Below are 24610 nucleotides of genomic sequence, written 5' to 3'. Positions count from 1 at the left end.
CTGATTTATTTAGAATTCAAGGCTAACTTAACCAGCATGGCTACCACAGCATTCTGCAGTGAAACGCCATCACATCTGGTTTACGCTTCGTGGGACTATCATTTGTTTTTCAACCGGACAATGACCCAAAACACACTTCCAGGCTGTGTAAGGGCTATTTGACCAAGTAGGAGAGTGATGGAGGGCTGCATCAGAGGACATGGCCACATTTTAAAAATGTTTAACACAATCACCCAACCTCAACCCAATTGCGATGGTTTGGGATGAGTTGGACCGCGGAGTGAAGGAAAAGCAGCTAAGAAGTGCTCAGCATATGTGGGAACTCCTTCAAGATTGTTGGAAAAGCATTCCTCATAAAGCTGGTTGAGAGAATCCCAAGCGTGTGCAAAGCTGTCATAATATATATATATATTTTTTACCTTTATTTAACTAGGCAAGTCAGTTAAGAACAAATTCTTATTTTACAACGACTGCCTACCCCGGCCAAACCCTCGGGATCACAGCTCGGGATGAAAACAGGGTCTGTAGTGACGCCTCTAGCACTGAGATGCAGTGCCTTAGACCGCTGCGCCACTCAGGAGCGAATCGAGGCAAAGGGTGGTTACTTTGAAGAATCTGAAAAATTAAATATATTTTGATTTGTTTAACATTTTTTGGGTTACTACATGATTCCATGTAGTATTGTTTCATAGTGTTGATGTCTTCACTACTATTTTGCAATGTAGAAAATAGTAAAAATAAAGAAAAACCCTTGAATGAGTAGATGGGATCCAAACTTTTGACTGGTACTGTACATATTGATTTGAGTTATAACATGTCTTGATAAAGACCTACATATTGATTGGTTTGAGTAGGATGTATCCCCCTAATGGTTAAGGTTAGGATTTGGGGTCATAAATCTGTTACCTCTCACCATGTAGATGGCAGACCAGCAGGCGGCCATGTTTGGTGAGTGCTGCTTCGACATCGGTGATGTGAAGATCACCATGGGAACGGGCACCTTCATGAACATCAACACTGGGAGCAAGCCACACACGTCTGTGGCCGGTACGTAGCTAACTGCTTCATCACAGAACTATGAGGCAGATATTTCACCCCATGTAGAAATTAGTTTTGACATTCTGCACATTTTTTTTTAATCAATGAAACATTTCATCTCAATACAGTTTTCTGTTTCCAAAACTAGAATCTGTTAGAGTGGACTAAGTTTTGTAGACTTTGCCCTTTGCCAAAGTCATACAAAAATGGTCTTGTTTAGGAGTGCAAGGGTGAATTGAGTTATTGCACATGCGCATTTCACAGAGTAGGCGTTCCCTAATGGAATTATGGAAATACATGCTGGAACGTGCCAATAAGCTCTCGCTAGCTCATGCTTGGCTCTGCCCAGCCCCTTGCTTGTTCTGCTCACTAGGATTTATTTGTTGCCATTGGAAACAACAGGCTGCGGTCTATCTTGGGTTAGTTATTCAAATGACTCAGATATGGAAATAGTCCCACATAGCTAGCTAGAGGCTACGTCCTGCCCCAGAGATGAACATGGTCTCACTTACCATCACCCTCCGTATGAGAAGTATGCTGAACGGGGAAATCTCTATTGAAATAGCTTTTTAGCTGAGGGCTATGCTTAATCTGTGACTAGGAAATTGGCCCTCAAAGTCAACATGCAATCAGGCCTACACACTCACTCATTCATGGACACAAGGGCTAAGTCGGGGCTGGTAAAAATCCTCCTTAAGAGCTACTGGCTGGGCAGGCTTTTGTTCCATCCCTGCTCTAACACACCAGATTCTAAACTGTAAGCAGGTTTATTCCACAAACATAAACTCAGCCCAGAGCCCTATGAAACGGTTAAAGTTCTCCATCACATTGGATTCTGGAGAGATCAGTGTAGATCTGCAATAAAAAAATAATCTGAGGGGGGGGGCATCCAACCTGATAGAGCTTGAGAGGATCTGCAGGGAAGAATGGGAGACGCTCTCCAAATACAGGTGTGCCAAGCTTGTAGCTTTGTACCCAAGAAGAGTCGATGCTGTAATCACTGCCAAAGGTGCTTCAACAAAGTACTGAGTAAAGGGTCTGAATACTTATGTAAACCTGTTTTTGCTTTGTCATTATGGGGTATTTTGTGTAGATTTGATGAGAATAAAACAGAATGATTTAATCATTTTTTAGAAGTAGACGGTAATGTAATAAAATGTATAAAAGTCAAGGGAATACTTTCTGAAGGCACTGTAAACTGTATTTTGTGGCTTTTGCTGAATGTGTTCAAATGATCTAAACCCGCGCTTTTGCAACTGCCTGTAAATACCCACAATCCATTTCAAAGTGAATAATGGCAGACCCCTGTGGCAAATAGCTTTTTTTGCGTATAGGCCTACTGTACCTCTGATTTCACTGTGGCACATTGGTTTGTGTAGACTCTGGTCCTGGATGAGACAGATGTTTTGATTCGGTTTTATTTACTGCAGTGTCTATTATTTGTCCAAAAGCTTTCTCACTCTATATTGCTATAGAATTTTCACAAATGTCTTAGTATATGTAAATCTCAAGCATTTTAAGAATTTCTGAAAATGGGAAAATGACCATATCTAAGTTCTCGCTTGTCAGAAAATGTACAAAAGTAGTGTAATATTTTTTCTGGTGGTGTATATAAACAGATTTTAATAATATTTTATGTTGCTAAAATTCTGTCAGTTCCATTTGTAAAGGGGCAATAACTTCAGTGATAATGTCCTCGAAGCCGGTGTTTGGAGGATATATTAGCACGGGTGTTGTTAGGCCCGAGACAAAGACGAGGGCCGGCAAACCTTACCACAAATCCTCCAAACACCGGCTTTTGAGGGCATTATATCACTTTTATAACGGGTTAACAAGATTTTACATATTTTCATTCAAAACTTTATTTTGATTAATTTAATCATACTATTTCATTCTTCCACAAGATATAGTCCCGACACAAATCTAGGGTTGCTACTCAAGCCGGCTGGTCGATAGTTCTATCGGTTTGGTTGCCAGAGACGCGACCCAGTTGTTCAGTCTTTTTGTTCTGTGTCGTCAGTATGGCAATGGAAAATTTAGAATGGTCTGGCAACGTTCTTATCTCTTGCTTGCTTGCTTGCTAGCTAGCTACGGCTAACTTAGTCACGTCAAAAAGCCGGAATAGCAGCAAAGTAGCCGCTTTTTCATTTTTTAAAGCTGTTTTCTACTGATGATTTTGCCTGGCATAAAAATGTGCTCACTTGTCAGGATACTGTTGTTCAGAGGAGCTAGCCAACAACACAGCTAACATGATCACTTCAAACTGAAGCTGGACACTGTTGTTCAGAGGAGCTAGCCAACAACACAGCTAACACGATCACTTCAAACTGAAGCTGGAAAGGCTGCAAACTAGCTGCACTTCGTTTGACCTTTTTTTCAATTTAAATGTATTTTGTATATATCCATAAAAATGATGCCAGCTAATTCATGATTTCGACTGGATTCCTGCCGGTCTGTCTTGTTTCGACTCCCGACCCAGACACTTTCATTACTATGGGACAGCTGGAGATCAAATTTGAATATTGAAACAATGTTGCAAATGTCGGAGAGACAGACAGTAAGGTTTCTAAAAATCTCAGCTGTTGAAAACTAAATGTTAGTCTAAAAGAAATGTGATTTAATGTCTAGATGCTTTTTATAGTGGCGATCAGGTTTATAGCTTGCCAGGCTGGGCTGATGAGACAGTGAATTGCGCAGTCAGATGGAGCAGAGTACATTTTGACATCATACATTTAGCCGGTGATAATTTGTGGAATAGACACCGGCTGGAATGCGCTTTTAACCAATCAGCATTCAGGATTAGACCCGCCCGCTGTATAATTTATAATATTAACTTTTTTTTGCGTGAATTTTTCGAGTGAATAATAATTTATCATTACTCATATATTAATATTTATAATAAAATAATAATTATTATTAATTATAATAACAATCAGGATGTTGCGTCCAGTCGGGTAAATGCAAATGGACAAAAGCCCCATGCTTCAGTCTATGTACATTTTATAGCCACCATTCTTCATCACTTGGGCAACAGGTGAAAATGCTTATTGCTAAAAGCACATCTGATAATACAGACCATGCATAGGCTTTATCCAATATGTTCATTATTTTAATGTCATTTTTTACCAGTATGTTATCAGGACCATTTCTGCAGGTGTAAATGATGTTTTTAGATGGTGTCATCGTTTTATTTTAATTAATTGTGGATTTGAATGTCCATTTTTCAGAAAAGTCACCAGAACTGAGCTTCAGCATGCTGTGGTATGAAATAGGCTTTTAGAAGGGCCTATTTACCTATCACATTACACATTTAGTAATGACAGAATGCATTTGAAACTTCATGCACCGTACTAAAACGTTTGTATGACCATACAATTAGCTTATTTTATCAATTGCAGTGGGATCAAAGGTGCTTGTGCCTTCATAACCACACTAAAGAAAGCATGTAACAATAACCTAAATAAAGACGGCCCTTCTAAAAGCCTATTTCACACCACAGCCTGCTGAATTATCAATATCACTTCTCTTTCATTAAGATTTTTGGCACAAATTCAGATTTAGCTCTGACTCCCCCATGGAGTGATGTTTCAGAATTGTCTCAATGAAGAGTTCGGGGTTCAGGCGGACGAGCATTATCCACCATCGTAGTACAGATGAAGCCTGAGAAGGAATGTGAAGCTGGTTAGCTTTAGAAACTCAGAGAAGATCTAACTTGCTTTTGTAGTACATACCACTCAGATTCCCAGGCTTTTCATTTAGTTTTTCTTTTCACAAATATTTTTTTGGAGGGGGTGGTATTCCCTCTAGCTCAGTAAACAACAATATCAATGAATAAGACACTTTTACAACAACAAAAAGTATGCAGTTCAGACATTGTCCCAGGTTGTCATGGAAATCTGTTGCTTGTACAGGTCTCTACCCTGTTGTGGGGTGGAAGATCGGCCCAGAGGTGGTGTATCTAGCAGAGGGCAATGCAGCAGACACTGGCACAGCCATTAAGTGGGCACAGGAGCTGGGTGAGTCTGACCACTGGCATGATGCCTGTTTGGCAACAGTCCAGGAGCTCTGTAATTAGGATATTCTCAAAGGTAAGGGGAAAGACATCAACCATGCGTAATTCATATATTGATTCATATATTGATATTTGATAGAAAAAGGGCATGAAAACGCAACGTGCATATAAGTTCATATTTATCCCATAGTTTGGTGATGTCAGAGGAAGTGACATCAGTTGTGTCGTTCCAGAGCTGTTCTCAGATGTACGGGAGACGGATGCCATGGCCAACAGTGTGGCCAACTCGGATGGTGTGTGCTTCGTTCCCTCGTTTAGTGGCCTGCAGGTGAGTGTGTGTATGCGCACAGGAATGATTGAAGTGTGTGTGTGTGTGTTTGCTTGCACAGACACAGACACACACACACACACGCGTATACTGTGTATTGGTTTCACAGTGAGAGTGTTAATGACAGTTGGGTGTGCCATCAGCCTATGAGTTTTGTGGTTTTGTGGGTGTTTCTGGGTGACCTTGGAAGTAGTGTCATCATGAATGTGTCTACAGTGTTGTCATAACGTCGTCTTTTCCTTCTCTGCCTACCTTTGTGCAACCAGCTTTTGTAAGTTTGTCTCTTGTTTCATTTCATGTGAGTTTACGCTCCCAGAGCATGCTGGAATAATGTTGTGTTTCTGTATATGCCTTTGTTTATGTGTGTGAAATGTTGTTTATATATGCTCTTGGGTTTGGTTATTTATGTATATATGTGTATGTATATGTAGGACCCTATAAAATCAGTACAATGTTTTGCCTGATTCCGTTTTCTCAGTTTTGTATTTACAATTTTCAGTTTTTTTCATAATATTTTCTGTTTTTGCCTTTCTAAATCACACTTTTTTTATATATAGAAAAACAACTAAATTGGATGTTCTATGTCCACAACAATGATTAAACCATATCAGGAGACCACTTTTGCGGTCTATGTAAAAAATGTAAAAAAAATACATTTAGATTTTTCGGTGTAGTTACCCTGTAATGGAAGTGTGCAGCAGCCAGAAACCGTTGTTTGGCTAGCTGTGTTTCTGTGGCGATCATGTGATTGCAGAGTTTGCAAAACAAAATGGCCACTGGATTGATGCAAATAATCCTGATCTCATTCTGCCAGGCATATAGGCTACGTTGTAGTTTACATTTAACTGAGGAGGTTTTTTAGGAAAGCCTTTCTTTCTCTGCTAGCAGAAGGTTATCATTAGCATCATCGCTATCGGCTACACAAAGATTAGACATACGTACCCCCCACCCACACACACACACACATTGCTGTGCCGTTGCAGGACAATACAAATCACTGTTGCATTTTGTTGATGTCTCATGATTAACTTGGGCAAGTTAATTAATTTTGTAATAAATTCAATACATTTATTTGAGTATTGTTGAAGTCCATTTGAATATCTTGATTCCGTGATTCTGTTTGCATTCTCCACATGGTAGATTTTGTAGGGCCCTAGCTGTGGTGTGTTAGAGTTGTGTCCTCACTATGTATGTTTAACGTGTTTGTGTGTTCACCAGGCTCCTTTAAACGATCCCAAAGCATGCGCCTCTTTCATGGGCCTAAAACCATCCACAACCAAGAGTCACCTGGTCCGAGCCATTCTGGAGTCTGTTGCATTTAGGTCAGTGTGTTTGCTTGAGAGTTTGTGCGTGCCTACGTGTGTGCGTAGATGTGTGTTGGCGATATTGGTCAAGTTATTAATATAAATTCTGAATTTATCGATAAAGATGAATTAATTGTGAAATGAATGCGGGCACAAGGGACAAAATGGTGTTTTGAAGACCAAAATAGTAGTAAGTAATCTATCTGAAGGTTCAGTGCCTTCGGGAAAATATTCAGACCCCTTCACTTTTTCTACATTTTGTCAAGTTACAGCCTTGTTCTAAAAATGTATTAAGTCAAACATTTGTCTCAGCAATCTAGATAATACCTCAAAACGGACAAAGCAAAAAAAAACTTTCTTTGGAAATTTTGGCAAATGTATTACAAATAAAAAACATTTTAATACCTTATTTAAATAATTATTCATACCCTGTTAAATTGAATTGATTGGACATGATTTGGAAAGGCACACCTGTCTATATAAAGTCCCACAGTTGACAGTGCATGTTCGAGCAAAAACCAAGCCATGAGGTCGAAGGAATTCTCCGGAGAGCTCCAGATCTGGGTCGAGGCACAGATCTGTGGAAGGGTACCAAAACATGTCTGCAGCATTGAAGGTTCCCAAGAGCACAGTGGCCTCATCAATATTAAATGGAAGAAGTTTGGAACCACCAAGACTCTTCCTAGAGCTAGCCACATGGCCAAACTGAGCAATTGGGGGAGGAGGGCCTTGGTCATGGAGGTGACCAGGAACCCGATGGTCACTCTGACAAGAGCTCCAGAGTTCCTCTGTGAAGATGGGAGAAACTATCAGAAGGACAACCATCTCTGCAACTTTGCACCAATCAGGCCTTTATGGTAGAGTAAAAAACACATGACAGCCCACTTGGAGTTTGCCAAAAGGTGACGGTTCACCTTCCAACAGGACAATGATCCTAACCACACAGCCAAGACAACGCAGGAGTGGCTTCGGGACAAGTCTCAAAGTCTGGCAACGACAATCATACCACTCTCAAAGTAGGTCACTCATTTTACCCATTCTACCCATTCTAAAGTTCAATCAAACAGTAACTGAATGCCTCGATGCCCGTCTGCCTGCTTTATATAGCAAGCCATGGCCACATGACTCACTTTTGTAGGATCGATCCATTTTCGTGAACTGGGTGATGTACCTAATAATAAACTGTCCACGTGTATATTTGAAGATGGTATACACTGATGTGTGTGTGTGTGTGTGTGTGTGTGTGTGTGTGTGTGTGTGTGTGTGTGTGTGTGTGTGTGTGTGTGTGTGTGTGTGTGTGTGTGTGTGTGTGTGTGTGTGCCATTTCGTAGGAACAAGCAGCTCTATGAGACGATGCTTAGAGAAACACACATTCCCATCAGGAAGATCAGGTAGGCCTACAGTAGAGTCCTCCCTATATGTTTCAGATCATCTCAAACCATTCTTTAGATTGTGTTGATGTATCGGTGATTGTTACTGATTTTACGGATCTCTCTACAGTGCCGTGAAAAAGTATTTGTCCCCTTTTACTCAATAACTAGTTGTTCCACCTTTAGCTGCAATGACTCCAACCAAACGCTTCCTGGAGTTGTTGATCAGTCTCTCACGTCGCTTGTGGAGGAATTTTGCCCCACTCTTCCATGCAGAACTGCTTTAGCTCAGCAACATTTGTGGGTTTTCAAGCATGAACTGCTCGTTTCAAGTCCTGCCACAACATCTCAATTGGGATTAGGTCTGGACTTTGACTTGGCTATTCCAAAATTTCAGATGTGTTACTTTTTAGCCATTTTCACGTAGGCTTGATTGTGTGCTTTGGATCATGTGTCTTGCTGCATCACGTGTCTTGCTGCGTCACGTGTCTTGCTGCGTCACGTGTCTTGCTGCGTCACTTGTCTTGCTGCGTCACGTGTCTTGCTGCGTCACGTGTCTTGCTGCGTCACGTGTCTTGCTGCGTCACGTGTCTTGCTGCGTCACGTGTCATACTGCATGACCCAGCAAGACATGGTGCTTCCAGGTGCTTTTTTTTTTTTTTAGCAAACTTGAGTCCACTTTTTGAATGAGATGTGTCCCCTTATGTCTGGCTAAAACCAAACACAAACATCAGGAAAGGACCTTCCCCAAACATAGTTGGAAGCACAGAAATGTTTAAAATGTCATTGTATGCTGTAGTGTGAAGATTTCCCTTCACTGGAACTAAGGGGCCCGAACCATGAAAAACAAACACCCATTTATTGCTCCTCCACCAAACCGTACTGTTGGCATTATACATTGGGGCAGGTAGCATTCGGTATTGCGCATAGTGATCGCAGGCTTGTGTGCGGCTGCTCGGCCATGGAAACCCATTTCATGAAGCTCCCGACTAACAGTTATTGTGCTGACGTTGCTTCCAGAGGCAGTTTGGAACTCGATAGTGAGTGTTGCAACCGAAAACAGACCATTTTTACGTGCTACGCACTTCAGAGCTCTGCGGTAACGTTCTGTGAACTTGTGTGGCCTACCACTTCGCGGCTGAACCGTTGTTGCTCCTAGACGTTTCCACTTCACAATAACAGTACTTACAGTTGACCGGGGCAGCTCTAACAGGGCAGAAATTTGATGAAGTGACTTGTTGGAAAGGAGGCATCCTATGACGGTGCCATGTTGAACGTCACTGAGCTCTTCAGTAAGGCCATTATATTGTCAATGTTTGTCTATGGAGATTGCATGGCTATGTGCTCGACTTTATACACCTGTCAGCAATGGGTGTGGCTGAAATACTAATTTGAAGGGGTGTCCACATACTGTTGTATTTTTATATATAAAAATGTATATATGTATATGTATATATATGTGTGTGTGTGTGTGTGTGTGTGTGTGTGTGTGTGTGTGTGTGTGTGTGTGTGTGTGTGTGTGTGTGTGTATATATATGTGTCTATCAATCATGAATTCTCAATGTTTTGTGTGTGTGAGACAGGAGTGTGCAAAGATATTTATATATTCTGAGGTGCATGTGTGTCTGATTTATTATTTGTGTGTATGCAGGGCGGACGGTGGCATTTGTACCAATGACTTTGTCATGCAGCTGACGGCGGACCTGTTTGGCAGGAAGGTCGCTCGGCCGACCCAACACGAAATGTCCTGCCTGGGGGCAGCCTTCGTTGCTGGACTGGAAGTTGGTACGTCCCACACACACACACACACAGACACAGACTCACTCACACTCTCACACACTCTGCCGGGGCGGCAGCGTAGCCTAGTGGTTAGAGCGTTGGACTAGTAACCGGAAGGTTGCGAGTTCAAACCCCCGAGCTGACAAGGTACAAATCTGTCGTTCTGCCCCTGAACAGGCAGTTAACCCACTGTTCCCAGGCTGTCATTGAAAATAAGAATATGTTCTTAACTGACTTGCCTGGTTAAATAAAGGTAAAATTACAATTAAAAACACATACATACACACACACACACACACACACACATGACATACACATATACACACACTCGACATGAACACACACACACACAGGTAGATCTTCCAGAATGGTATTGAGTCCTACTAGGTAGACCGAGGCAGAATAAGGGATATGTTTGCTTGGGCAGTCGTTTTTACAGACAGTGTGTGTTGCTCGCTCTCGAGTAGATCAAATACATTGAACGGCTGGAGTTTAGAGGTTTGGAGTCAAATGTATTTATATAGCCCTTCTTACATCAGCTGATACATCACAGTGCTGTACAGAAACCCAGCCTAAAACCCCAAGCAGCAAGCAATGCAGGTGTAGAAGCACGGTGGCTAGGAAAAACTCTCTAGAAAGGCCAAAACCTAAGAAGAAACCTAGAGAGGAACCAGGCTATGAGGGGTGGCCAGTCCTCTTCTGGCTGTGCCGGGTGGAGATTATATCAGAATATGGCCAAGATTTTCAAATGGTCATAAATGACCAGCATGGTCAAATAATAGTAATCACAGTGAACATGTCAGGGTTCCATAGCAGCAGGCAGAACAGTTGAAACTGGAGCAGCAGCATGGCCAGGTGGACAACAAGGAGTCATCATGCCAGGTAGACCTGAGGCATGGTCCTAGGGCTCAGATCACACAGGCCACCTGATAAGACAGGAGAAATACTCCAGATATAACAGACTGACCCTAGCCCCCGACACATAAACTACTGTAGCATAATGATACCCCGAGGACACCCCCGGACAGGGCCAAATGGGCAGGATATAACTCCACCCACTTTGCCAAAGCACAGCCCCCACACCACTAGAAGGATATCTTCAACCACCAACTTACCATCCTGAGACAAGGCCGCGTATAGCCCACAAAGATCTCCACCACGGCACAACCCAAGGGGGGGGGGCGCCAACCCAGACAGTCAGTCAGTCATGTCAGTGACTCAACCCACTCAAGTGATGCACCCCTCCTAGGGACGGCATGAAAGAGCACCAGTAAGCCAGTGACTCAGCCCCTGTAATAGGGTTAGAGGCAGAGAATCCCAGTGGAAAGAGGGGAACCGGCCAGGCAGAGACAGCAAGGGCGGTTCGTTGCTCCAGTGCCTTTCCGTTCACCTTCACACTCCTGGGCCAGACTACACTCAATCATATGACCTATTGAAGAGATGAGTCTTCAATAAAGACTTAAAGGTTGAGACCGAGTCTGCATCTTTCACATGGGTAGGCAGACCATTCCATAAAAATGGAGCTCTCTAGGAGAAAGCCCTGCCACCAGCTGTTTGCTTAGAAATTCTAGGGACAATTCGGAGACCTGCATCTTGTGACCGTAGCGTACGTGTAGGTATGTACAGCAGGATCAAATTGGAAAGATGGGTAGGAGCAAGCCCATGTAATGCTTTGCAGGTTAACAGTAAAACCTTGAAATCAGCCCTTGCCTTAACAGGAAGCCAGTGTAGAGAGGCTAGCACTGGACTAATATGATCACATTTTTGGGGTTCTAGTCAGGATTCTAGCAGCCGTATTTATCACTAACTGAAGTTTATTTAGTGCTTTATCCGGGTAGCCGGAAAGTTGAGCATTGCAGCAGACTAACCAAAAAGTAACAAAAGCATGGATACATTTTTCTGCCTCATTTTTGGACAGAAAATGTCCGATTTTTGCAATGTTACTACGTAAATGGAAAAAAGCTGTCCTTGACACCATCGTGATATGTTCGTCAAAAGAGAAATCAGGATCCAGAATAACGCTGAGGTCCTTCACAGTTTGAGATGACTGTACAACCATCAAGATTAATTTTCGGATTCAACAGAATATCCCTTTGTTTCTTGGGACCTAGAATCACTGCAACAGAAACTTAATCTCACCCTGTCTCTCTCTCTCTCTCTCTCTCTCTCTCTCTCTCTCTCTCTCTCTCTCTCTCTCTCTCTCTCTCTCTCTCTCTCTCTCTCTCTCTCTCTCTCGCTGCCTCTCTCTCTCTCTCTCTCTCTCGCTGCTGCCTCTCTCTCTCTCTCTCTCTCGCTGCCTCTCTCTCTCTCTCTCTCTCGCCCCTCTCTCTCTCCTCTCTCTCGCTGCCTCTCTCTCTCTCTGCTCTCTCTCTCTCTCGCTGCCTCTCTCTCTCTCGCTGCCTCTCTCTCTCTCGCTGCCTCTCTCTCTCTCGCTGCCTCCTCTCTCTCGCTGCCTCTCTCTCTCTTGCTGCCTCTCTCTCTCTTGCTGCCTCTCTCTCTGCCTCTCTCGCTGCCTCTCCTCTCTCTCTCTCGCTGCCTCTCTCTCTCTCGCTGCCTCTCTCTCTCTCTCGCTGCCTCTCTCTCTCTCGCTGCCTCTCTCTCTCTCGCTGCTCTCTCTCTCGCTGCCTCTCTCTCTCGATGCCTCGCTGCCTCTCTCTCTCGATGCCTCGCTGCCTCTCTCTCTCTCTCTCTCGCTGCCTCTCTCTCTCTCTCTCTCTCGCGCGCCTCTCTCTCGCTGCCTCTCTCTCTCTCTGCCTCTCTCTCTCTCTCCGCCCTCTCTCTCTCTCTCTCTCGCCGCCTCTCTCTCTCTCTCTCTCGCCTCTCTCTCTCTCTCTCTCCGCCTCTCTCTCTCTCTCGCCCTCTCTCTCTCTCTCTCTCGCCGCCTCTCTCTCTCTCTCGCTGCCCCGCTCTCTCTCTCTGCCTCTCTCTCTCTCTCTCGCTGCCTCTCTCTCTCTCTCTCTCGCCGCTCTCTCTCTCTCTCTCTCTCTCGCATCTCTCTCTCTCTCTCGCGCCCTCCTCTCTCTCTCGCGCCGCCTCTCTCTCTCGCGCCGCCTCTCTCTCTCTCGCTCTCTCTCTCTCTCTCGCGCCGCCTCTCTCTCTCGCGCTGCCCGCCTCTCTCTCTCGCTGCCTCTCTCTCTCGCTGCCTCCTCTCTCTCTCGCTGCCCCTCTCTCCTCTCTCTCGCTGCCCCTCTCTCTCTCTCTCTCGCCCCTCTCTCTCTCTCTCTCGCTGCCTCTCTCTCTCTCGCTGCCTCTCTCTCTCTCTCTCTCTGCTGCCTCTCTCTCTCTCTCTCGCTGCCTCTCTCTCTCTCTCTCTCTCGCTCTCTCTCTCTCTCTCTCTCTCTCGCTCCTCTCTCTCTCTCTCTCTCTCGCTGCCTCTCTCTCTCTCTCTCGCTGCTCTCTCTCTCTCTCTCTGCTCTCTCTCTCTCTCTCTCGCTGCCTCTCTCTCTCTCTCGCTGCCTCTCTCTCTCTCTCTCGCTGCCTCTCTCTCTCTCTCTCGCTGCCTCTCTCTCTCTCTCTCGCTGCCTCTCTCTCTCTCTCTCGCTGCCTCTCTCTCTCTCTCTCGCTCTCTCTCTCTCTCTCTCTCTCGCTGCCTCTCTCTCTCTCTCTCGCTGCCTCTCTCTCTCTCTCTCTCGCTGCCTCTCTCTCTCTCTCTCTCTCTCTCGCTGCCTCTCTCTCTCTCTCTCTCGCTGCCTCTCTCTCTCTCTCTCTCTCGCTGCCTCTCTCTCGCTGCTCTCTCTCTCTCGCTGCCTCTCTCTCTCTCTCTCGCTGCTCTCTCTCTCTCTCTCTCGCTGCCTCTCTCTCTCTCTCTCGCTGCTCTCTCTCTCTCTCTCTCGCTGCCTCTCTCTCTCTCTCTCTCGCTGCCTCTCTCTCTCTCTCTCGCCTCTCTCTCTCTCGCTCTCTCTCTCTCTCGCTGCCTCTCTCTCTCTCTCGCTGCCTCTCTCTCTCTCGCCTCTCTCTCTCTCTCTCGCTGCCTCTCTCTCTCTCGCTGCCTCTCTCTCTCTCGCTGCCTCTCTCTCTCTCTCTCTGCCTCTCTCTCTCTCTCTCTCTGCCTCTCTCTCTCTCTCTCTGCTCTCTCTCTCGCCGCTCTCTCTCTCTCTCTCTCTCGCGCCTCTCTCTCTCTCTCTCTCTCGCCGCCTCTCTCTCTCTCTCTCTCTCTCGCCGCCTCTCTCTCTCTCTCTCGCCTCTCTCTCTCTCTCTCGCCGCCTCTCTCTCTCTCTCTCGCCGCCTCTCTCTCTCTCTCTCGCCTCTCTCTCTCTCTCTCTCTCTCTCGCCGCCTCTCTCTCTCTCTCTCGCCGCCTCTCTCTCTCTCTCGCGCCGCCTCTCTCTCTCTCTCGCGCTCGCCGCGCTCTCTCTCTCTCTCTCTCTCTCGCCGCCTCTCTCTCTCTCTCGCGCCGCCTCTCTCTCTCTCTCTCGCCTCTCTCTCTCTCTCTCTCTCTGCCGCCTCTCTCTCTCTCTCTCGCCGCCTCTCTCTCTCTCTCTCGCGCCGCCTCTCTCTCTCTCTCTCTCGCGCCGCCTCTCTCTCTCGCGCCGCCTCTCTCTCTCGCGCCGCCTCTCTCTCTCGCGCCGCCCTCTCTCTCGCGCCGCCTCTCTCTCTCGCGCCGCCCTCTCTCTCTCTCGCCGCCTCTCTCTCTCGCGCCGCCTCTCTCTCGCGCCGCCTCTCTCTCTCTCGCCGCCCGCCTCTCTCTCTCGCGCCGCCTCTCTCTCTCTCGCCGCCTCCTCTCTCTCTCGCCGCCTCTCTCTCTCGCCGCCTCCTCTCTCTCTCTCGCCGCCTCTCTCTCTCGCGCGCCGCCTCTCTCTCTCTCGCGCCGCCTCTCTCTCTCTCTCGCCCGCCTCTCTCTCTCTCTCTCGCCGCCTCTCTCTCTCTCTCTCGCCGCCTCTCTCTCTCTCTCTCTCTCTCGCCGCCTCTCTCTCTCTCTCTCGCCGCCTCTCTCTCTCTCTCGCCGCCTCTCTCTCTCTCTCTCTCGCCGCCTCTCTCTCTCTCTCTCTCGCCGCCTCTCTCTCTCTCTCTCTCTCGCCGCCTCTCTCTCTCTCTCTCTCGCCTCTCGCCTCTCTCTCTCTCTCTCTCTCTCTCGCCTCTCTCTCTCTCTCTCTCTCGCCGCCTCTCTCTCTCTCTCTCTCTCGCCTCTCTCTCTCTCTCTCTCTCTCTCTCGCGCCGCCTCTCTCTCTCTCTCTCTCGCCGCCTCTCTCTCTCTCTCTCTCCGCTCTCTCTCTCTCTCTCGCCGCTCTCTCTCTCTCTCTCTCGCCGCCTCTCTCTCTCTCTCTCTCGCCGCCGCCTCTCTCTCTCTCGCCGCCTCTCTCTCTCTCGCCGCCTCTCTCTCTCTCTCTCTCTCTCTCGCTCGCCTCTCTCTCTCTCTCTCTCTCTCGCCTCTCTCTCTCTCTCTCTCTCTCTCTCGCCGCTCTCTCTCTCTCTCTCTCTCTCTCGCCTCTCTCTCTCTCTCTCGCCGCCTCTCTCTCTCTCTCTCGCCGCCTCTCTCTCTCTCTCTCTCTCTCTCTCTCTCTCTCTCTCTCTCTCTCTCTCTCTCTCTCTCTATCGCTGCCTCTCTCTAGGCTTCTGGAAGAGTCAGGAGGAGCTGAAGAAACTACAGCGCACTGACCGAGTCTTCCTACCTCGGAATTTGTACAGAATGGGTGATGGGGGCACGGAGGGCGAGTACACACCCATTCTGCAGAGATGGGAACAGGCGCTGAAACGCTCCATGAACTGGTACGGCAATCCCTGAGGCTCGTATAGGACAGTGAGACGGACGTAGGCTTACAGTTGGGTGGACGCACAGACGGGACCTCTGGTGCTGCTAGCCAAAGCCCAATGACTGCCTCTATGATGTCTGACCTCTCAGTAGTATCTCTCTGTCCATGGGTTGGACAGATGGGAAAATACTTTAGTTTTATTTTTATCGTATTATTCGAAGTAAACACTTATCTGACATGACTAGATCTGTAAAATGTAGTATAATCCAACTGTGTTATATTAGTGACTATGTCAAGGAAGGAAGGATAGGACGAAGGAGGATGCATTTGAAAAATATTGGAACTGGGTTTTAGGACCGAGTGGTCCTCTAATGCTGCTGAACCTTATGACCTTTTGACTTGAGGCCCTGGCCAGGCGCTCAAGATTATTTTGACCCCATACAACCTTACCTAACTCATTACAGCACACGAGGAAAATGTTTTTTAAACGTTTCACGACTGTGAACTAAACTGTCTAGTCTCTCCCTGTTCCAGCGTTTTCATTGTGTCTGATGGACACCACCCTGGTGTCTAGTCTCTCCCTGTTCCAGCGTTTTCATTGTGTCTGATGGACACCACCCTGGTGTCTAGTCTCTCCCTGTTCCAGTGTTTTCATAGTGTCTGATGGACCCCACCCAGGTTTCTAGTCTCTCCCTGTTCCAGTGTTTTCATAGTGTCTGATGGACACCACCCAGGTGTCTAGTCTCTCCCTGTTCCAGTGTTTTCATAGTGTCTGATGGACACCACCCAGGTGTCTAGTCTCTCCCTGTTCCAGTGTTTTCATAGTGTCTGATGGACACCACCCAGGTTTCTAGTCTCTCCCTGTTCCAGTGTTTTCATAGTGTCTGATGGACACCACCCAGGTTTCTAGTCTCTCCCTGTTCCAGTGTTTTCATAGTGTCTGATGGACACCACCCAGGTTTCTAGTCTCTCCCTGTTCCAGTGTTTTCATAGTGTCTGATGGACACCACCCAGGTTTCTAGTCTCTCCCTGTTCCAGTGTTTTCATTGTGTCTGATGGACACCACCCAGGTGTCTAGTCTCTCCCTGTTCCAGTGTTTTCATAGTGTCTGATGGACACCACCCAGGTGTCTAGTCTCTCCCTGTTCCAGTGTTTTCATAGTGTCTGATGGACACCACCCAGGTGTCTAGTCTCTCCCTGTTCCAGTGTTTTCATAGTGTCTGATGGACACCACCCAGGTGTCTAGTCTCTCCCTGTTCCAGTGTTTTCATAGTGTCTGATGGACACCACCCTGGTGTCTAGTACTGGAATAGATCAAATATGTAGAATGGAGATGAGCTACAAGAGGAAACTGAACCAAGCCATGTGACCTCTGGTGGTTACTATCCACCCATGCTAGAACCAATGGATTCCCATTGAGACCAATACTCTGTGTATTTCCAGTGAGACCATAAATACACGGTTTATGAGATACAAGATTGGCTCACCTTCTGTGGGCCTTCATATATATATATATATATTAATTGTAATCAAAAACGGTCATAAATTGAATGAATGGTCCCTTCTCAGAAATCAGCAGTAACTGCTCTCTACGGTGTACTATTGCCTGGTTGGTTACCCAGACTCCTTGCTCTGGCCAAACGCTTAACGCCAGGCCTGCTGACGTTAGTTTCTTCCCTAACCCTAACCCTAACCCTAACCCTAACCTTAACCAGAGAAGAAACTAACGTTAGTTTCTTCTCTGGATTGAGTCTGGATTGGAGTACCTCCCTGACAAGTTCTAGAGTGTAAACGCATCTGAACTGTTCTGACCCTGAATAAAAACCTACTTGGACCTTAAAGTGGTAGGTAGCCTAGTGGTTAGAGTTGGACCTGTAACCCAAAGGTTGCTGGATCGAATCTATGATCTGACAAGGTAAAAATCTGTCGTTCTGCCCCTGAACAAGGCAGTTAACCCACTGTTCCTAGACCGTATTTGTAAATAAGAATTTGTTCTCGTAAAATAAATAAATAAAGCAATATGTGTCGTTCTTCTTTTCAGTTCGCTGCAGCTAGTGACTGGAACGGGCTGCAACAAACACTCAAACTAGACAGTTTTTTTCTCTCATTTATCTTCATTCAAAGACTCAATCATGGACACTCTTACTGACAGTTGTGGCTGATTTGTGTGATGTATTGTTGTCTCTACCTTCTTGCTCTTTGTGCTGTTGTCTGTGCCCAACAATGTTTGTACCGTGTTTTGTGTTGCTACCATGTTGTTGTCATGTTGTGTTGCTACCATGTTGTTGTCATGTTGTGTTGCTACCATACTGTGTTGTCATGTGCTGTTGCCTTGCTATGTTGTCTTAGCTCTCTCTTTTATGTAGTGTTGTCTCACTTGTCGTGATGTGTGTTTTGTCCTATATTTGTTTTTTAATTAAAAAATATATATTTTTAATCCCAGTCCGTCCCCAGCCTTTTTGCTTGTTGGGAGGCCGTCATTGTAAATAAGAATTTGTTCTTAACTGACTTGCCTAGTTGAATAAATCAATAAAATAAATAAACATAGAGAGAAATAACATATTGGATGTCATGTAAAGGCTCTATAAAGGCTCATACATACTTATAACAAGATTTAAAGCATTATACTGAAGGCATGAAGTAAATTATCACACAATCTTTTAATCAGTCAGTGTTGGTAGACCGTGTCAGTGCCTCATTGCAGTTCCCCCCCGTGTCCAGGAGAGGGAGCTTGTCACTGCTTTTCAACAGAGTTCAGGAACACCATGGACAATTCTACACATATGATGCATATACTGTTGGCTCTCAAAAGGCTTCCTCTCCTTGTCTACTCTCCTCTGTCTCTGCACTAATACGAGGGTCGTGTACGGCGGTTGGCCACTGGAACACTTGTTTTCACTGATCCAGAACTTTTTCAGAGCAGCGTAATGAACGAAGGAAAGGTGACAAGGAGACTATAGGATTTGATAGAATGACCGAATATAATACTTTTGAGAATCGACCCTCATTTGCCTGCATGCTTGAATCGGAAACTCTTATTTTTATGTATGTTTAATGTTCTTACAGACACTGATTATTGTGCTTGTGGTTGACATGAACTGGAAAGACTTGAACTGTTATTGGAGAGGAATATTGCACAGTGTTACTTTATCCCCGTGTTATTATGAACTAAGAGAAAGTCTCTGTTGTCTATGTTTCTGCCATTTCAATGGACTGAGTGCTTCCAACAGCCTACATGGAGATTGTGCTGCTTAATTCTGGCCCTTATGGGCCACCATACCCTAATGTACTATTGGATATTTGTGACATTTTTACAAATGTATTTTGTATTGCTATCCATCTCTCTCCACTTCTGTTGTCTGCCTAACCCCCCCCCCCCCAAAGAACATCAAATGAAGGAGATCACATGTTATCAAATAGGATGCTGATGTTTTAACACTTGAACAAGACTATTTGAAACCCTACTCTTTATGTATAACTGTTAAAACAGTTGCCAAGTACTTACTTGTAAGCACGATACATTTTTGATTTATCTATACATCGTTAACCATTTGTCTGTGGATACAATTGGGAGAATAGTGTTGTGTAATAATGGTTACACGGTTAATAGTAAAATTAAAATCTTACATGATATAAATGAGTGTACTTTGTGGTCAATTACTAGCCTGTGCTGAATCACTGTCTCTTTCTGCTTTAACTGTTTTTGTTGATGTCCTGCTAAACATTGGCATGGAACACATTGAAAATGCACTTCCCAGAGGAGACTGTCAGCCCCTAAAAACATGGGAAAGGCAGTTCCACAGAAAGTTGGTCAATTGGCTTAGAGCAGAGGTTTATGGGAAATCACTTGCACCCAGAGACTTGTGGGAAATAGAGCCCTCAGATGCCATTTTAATGATTGGCTCTCTTCAGCGGCAGTGATGCGGTCACTGTTGCCATGGCAACGGACGGATGAATTGAGAGAAAAAATGAACTGTATTCTTGCTCATTGTGCTGGTATGAGAGAGAGCGGGGTGGGGGGGGACTAATTGGGCACACAGAGAAGGGCTCTGCAGACAATGAGAGGAGTGTGAGTGTGTATGATCTCCCTCTTGCTGACACATACACACAGGTCCTGTTTTGCCTGTGGGTTGATGTCGCAGGGTAAATGTGTTAGAGTCAGAGACCTGGGCCATGAATCAATACACTAATCCCAATATGGCAAAACATATTTACTCTGTGTGCCAGAGAATCAATTCGCTTAAGTGTGTGAGTGCTTGAGTGAGAAGCGGCAGGTAACCTAGTGGTTAGAGTGTTGGGCCAGTAACCGAAAGGTTGCTGGATCAAATCCCCGAACTGACAAGGTCAAAATTTGTCGTTAACCCCACTGTTCCCCCGGGCGCCGAAGACGTGGATGTCAATTAAGAGGGAATGAGTTAAATGCAGAAGACACAGTTCAAATGTGGAAGATTCAGTTGTACATCTGACTTATCTTTCCCTAATAATCTGGTGGTTGCAGATATTTGTCCTGTTTCACGTTGACTTCCAAACAACAGTAGCAGATGAAGTGCCTTGCTAAAGGTCACATCAACACACCCGCACACGGTTTGGAGTGTGGCCTTGGTGGTAATTATGTTCGATAGCTGTACTTCACTCTCCCTTGGGTCCACAAATCCTACTGTGATAGGATTCTGTGCTATCTTTATCTCTCCCCCTCCCTCCCTTCCTCTCTCTCTCTCTCTCTCTCTCTCTTACTCAGCCTGCTTACATTGTATTTAAGTTATTCTGTATTTCCATGGCAATGGCAATTGTTAAAAGCACCAAATATTTAAGTATGTAGGCTACAGTAGCATAGTATGTAGGCCACAGTAGCATAGTATGTAGGCTACAGTAGCATAGTATGTAGGCTACAGTAGCATAGTATGTAGGCTACAGTAGCATAGTATGTAGTCCACAGTAGCATAGTATGTAGGCTACAGTAGCATAGTATGTAGGCTACAGTAGCATAGTATATAGGCTACAGTAGCATAGTATGTAGTCCACAGTAGCATAGTATGTAGTCCACAGTAGCATAGTATGTAGTCCACAGTAGCATAGTATGTAGGCTACAGTAGCATAGTATGAGAGACAGATAGAGAGCCAGCCAGCCAGCCAGCCAAGCAGGCTAGGCTTCCTCGCACTACGCACGAACGCCAAGCAAATGCTTCACATTTATACATCTGGTGAAATATCGGTCTCATTTTTATTTTTTATTTCACCTTTTATTTAACCAGATAAGCCAGTTGAGAACAAGTTCTCATTTACAACTGCGACCTGGCCAAGATAAAGCAAAGCAGTGTGACACAGACAACAACACAGAGTTACACATGGAGTAAACAATAAACAAGCCAATAACACAATAAACAAGTCAATGACACAGTAGAAAAAAGAAAGTCTAGATACATTGTGTGCAAAAGGCATGAGGAGGTAGGCAATAAATAGGCCATAGGAGCGAATAATTAACAATTTAACAGATTAACACTGGAGTGATAAATGAGCAGATGATGATGTGCAAGTAGAGATACTGGTGTGCAAAAGAGCAGAAGAGTAAATAAAATAAAAACACTACGTGGATGAGGTAGGTAGATTTGGTGGCTATGTACAGATGCAGCGATCGGCTAGCTGCTCAGATAGTTGATGTTTAAAGTTGGTGAGGGAAATAAAAGTCTCCAACTTCAGCGATTTTTGCAATTCGTTCCTGTCTCTGGCAGCAGAGAACTGGAGGGAAATGCGGCAAAATGAGGTGTTGGCTTTGGGGATGACCAGTGAGATATACCTGCTGGAACGTATGCTATGGGTGGGTGTTGTTATTGCGACCAGTAAACTGAGATAAGGCGGAGCTTTACCTAGCATAGACTTGTAGGTGACCTGGAGCCAGTGGGTCTGGTGACGAATATGTAGCGAGGGCCAGCCGATTAGAGCATACAGGTCACAGTGGTAGGTGGTATGAGGTTATTTGGTAACAAAACGGATGGCACTGTGATCGACTGCATCCAGTCTGCTGAGTAGAGTATTGGAAGCTATTTTGTAGATGACATCACCGAAGTCGAGGATCGGTAGGATAGACAGTTTTACTAGGGTAAGTTTGGCGGCGTGAGTGAAGGAGGCTTTGTTGCGAAATAGAAAGCCGATTCTAGATTTGTTTATGAATTGGAGATGTTTAATATGAGTCTGGAAGGAGAGTTTACAGTCTAACCAGACAACTAGGTATTTATAGTTGTCCACATATTATAGGTCGGAACTGTCCAGGGTGGTGATGCTAGTCGGGCGAGCGGGTGCGGGCAGTGAACGGTTGAAAAGCATGCATTTGGTTTTGTTAGTGTTTAAGAGCAGTTGGAGGCCAAGGAAGGAGTGTTGTATGGCATTGAAGCTCGTTTGGAGGTTAGTTAGCACAGTGCCCAAGGAAGGGCCAGAAGTATACAGAATGGTGTCGTCTGCGTAGATCAGGGAATCGCCCGCAGCAAGAGCTACATCATTGATATATACAGAGAAAAGAGTCGACCCGAGAATTGAACCCTGTGGTACCCCCATAGAGACTGCCAGAGGTCTGGACAACATGCCCTCCGATTTGACACACTGAACTCTGTCTGCAAAGTAGTTGGTGAACCAGACGAGACTTGACAACAGCTTTGCACACTCCTGGCATTCTCTCAACCAGCTTCATGAGGTAGTCACCTGGAATGCGTTTAAATGAACAGGTGTGCCTTTTTAAAAGTTAATTTGTGGAATTTCTTTCCTTCTTAAAGCGTTTGAGCCAATCAGTTGTGTTATCATAGGGTGGGGGAGTATACAGAAGATAGCTGTATTTGGTAAAATACCAAGTCCGTAATATGGCAAGAACAGCTCAAATAAGCAATGAGAAGAAAAAAACATCAAGCGCTATGATGAAACCTTCTCTCATGAGGACATCCACAGGAAAGGAAGACCCAGAGTTACCTCTGATGCAGAGGATAAGTTTATTAGAGTTACCAACCTCAGAAATTGCAGCCCAAATACAGTTGAAGTCGGACGTTTACATACACCTTAGCCAAATACATTTAAACTCAGTTTTTCACAATTCCTGACATTTAATCCTAGTAAAAATTCCCGCAATAAATTGGGTGAATTTTGGCCCATTCCTCCTGACAGACCTGGTGTAACTGAGTCATATTTGTAGGCCTCCTTGCTCGCACACACTTTTTCAGTTATGCCCACAAATGTTCTATAGGATGAGGTCAGGGCTTTGTGAGGGCCACTCCAATACCTTGACTTTGTTGTCCTTAAGCCATTTTGCCACAACGTTGGAAGTATGTTTGGGGTCATTGTCCATTTGGAAGAACCATTTCCGACCAAGCTTTAACTTCCTGTCTGATGTCTTGAGATGTTGCTTCAATATATCCACATAATTTTCTTTCCTCATGATGCCATCTATTTTGTGAAGTGCACCAGTCCCTCCTGCAGCAAAACACCCCCACAACATGATGCTGCCACCCCTTTTCTTCACGGTTGGGATGGTGTTCTTCGGTTTGCAAGACTCCCCCTTTTGCCTCCAAACAGAACGATGGTCATTATGGCCAAACAGTTACATTTTTGTTTCATCAGACCAGAGGACATTTCTCCAAAAAGTATGATCTTTGTCTCCATGTGCAGCTGCAAACCGTAGTCTGGCTTTTTTATGGCGGTTTTGGAGCAGTGGCTTCTACCTTGCTTAGAGGCCTTTCAGGTTATGTCAATATGGGACTCGTTTTACTGTGGATATAGATACTTTGTACCCATTTCCTCCAGCATCTTCACAAGGTCCTTTGCTGTTGTTCTAGGATTGATTTGCACTTTTCATATCAAAGTACGTTTATCTCTAGGAGACAGAACGCGTCTCCTTCCTGAGCAGTATGACGGCTGCGTGGTCCCATGGTGATTATACTTCCGTACTATTGTTTGTACAGATGAACGTGGTACCTTCAGGTGTTTGGAAATTGCTCCCAAGGATGAACCAGACTTGTGGAGGTCTACAATTATTTTTCTGAGGTATTGGCTGATTTCTTTTGATTTTCCCATGATGTCAAGCAAAGACGCACTGAGTTTGAAGGTAGGCCTTGAAATACATCAACAGGTACACCTCCAATTGGCTCAGATTATGTCAATTAGCTTTTCAGAAGCTTCTAAAGCTATGATATAATTTTCTGGAATTTTCCAAGCTGTTTACAGGCACAGTGAACTTAGTGTATGTACATTTCTCACCAACTGGAATTGTGATACATTGAATTATAAGTGAAATAATCTCTCTGTAAACAATTGTTGGAAAAAATACTTGTGTCATGCACAAAGTAGATGTCCTAACCGACTTGCTGCGTGAATACTGCAAATACTGTGAATACTGCGTGAATCAGGCCTTTATGGTCGAATTCCTGCAAAGAAACCACTACTAACGGACCAATAAGAAGAAGAGACTTGCTTGGACCAAGAAACACGATCAATGGACATTAGACCCGGTGGAAATCTGTCCTATGGTCTGATGAGTTAAGAAAATGCCAAGAGTTGTCATCAAGGCAAAGGGTGGCTACTTTGGCTACTTTGAAGAATCTAAAATCTAAAATATATTTTGATTTGTTTAACACTTTGTTGGTTACTATATTATTCCAAAAGTTGTATTTAGTAGTTTCGATGTCTTCACTATTAGTCTACAATGTAGAAAATAGTAAAAATAAAGAAAAACCCTTGAATGTGAAGGTGTGTCCAAACGTTTGACTGGTACTGTATGTCTCAACTATTGTGGTGTTAGGGGGTCCTCACACACCCGCACACACACACACACGATAGTAGATTGATCCCCTATGTGTTGCTCATTCTCAACACACCACAAACATTTTGATCTGTAGCCAAATGAATGCATGTTCAGGTGTGCTAAGCTACTTCAACCACAAGCAGAATCATATGAAAAGCCTATTTACTGTATAGGAAGCATAGGTCTACTGTCTAAATATCATTGGCATCATCATCATCTGTACCGTTTTCGTCTCATTTGTTAGGTACGCCATTCTCTCATTTTTCCGGGCAATGGAAAACTGGATAAATGCCGCCTTATTCCAGCGTTTTT

General features: G+C 45.0%; 1 protein-coding gene across 1 annotated transcript in view; it reads left to right on the top strand.

Annotated features, from left to right (window-relative positions):
* gk5 (glycerol kinase 5) overlaps positions 1-16246 on the top strand; it is a 28619-nt gene extending 12373 nt beyond the window's left edge. The window contains exons 10-16 of the mRNA XM_046360494.1: positions 921-1047; positions 4950-5054; positions 5284-5378; positions 6597-6700; positions 8014-8073; positions 9704-9837; positions 15379-16246. Of these exons, the coding sequence (XP_046216450.1) occupies positions 921-1047; positions 4950-5054; positions 5284-5378; positions 6597-6700; positions 8014-8073; positions 9704-9837; positions 15379-15551 (798 nt within the window). The 3' untranslated portion in view covers positions 15552-16246. The remainder of the gene's footprint in view (positions 1-920; positions 1048-4949; positions 5055-5283; positions 5379-6596; positions 6701-8013; positions 8074-9703; positions 9838-15378) is intronic.
* The last annotated feature ends 8364 nt before the right edge of the window (positions 16247-24610 follow it).

This window comes from Oncorhynchus gorbuscha, linkage group LG08 (genome assembly GCF_021184085.1).
Source record: "Oncorhynchus gorbuscha isolate QuinsamMale2020 ecotype Even-year linkage group LG08, OgorEven_v1.0, whole genome shotgun sequence".
In the NCBI taxonomy this organism is placed as follows: Eukaryota; Metazoa; Chordata; class Actinopteri; order Salmoniformes; family Salmonidae; genus Oncorhynchus; species Oncorhynchus gorbuscha.
The sequence above is the reverse complement of the archived record's forward strand: the minus strand, read 5'-3'. Positions and strand labels throughout refer to the sequence as shown.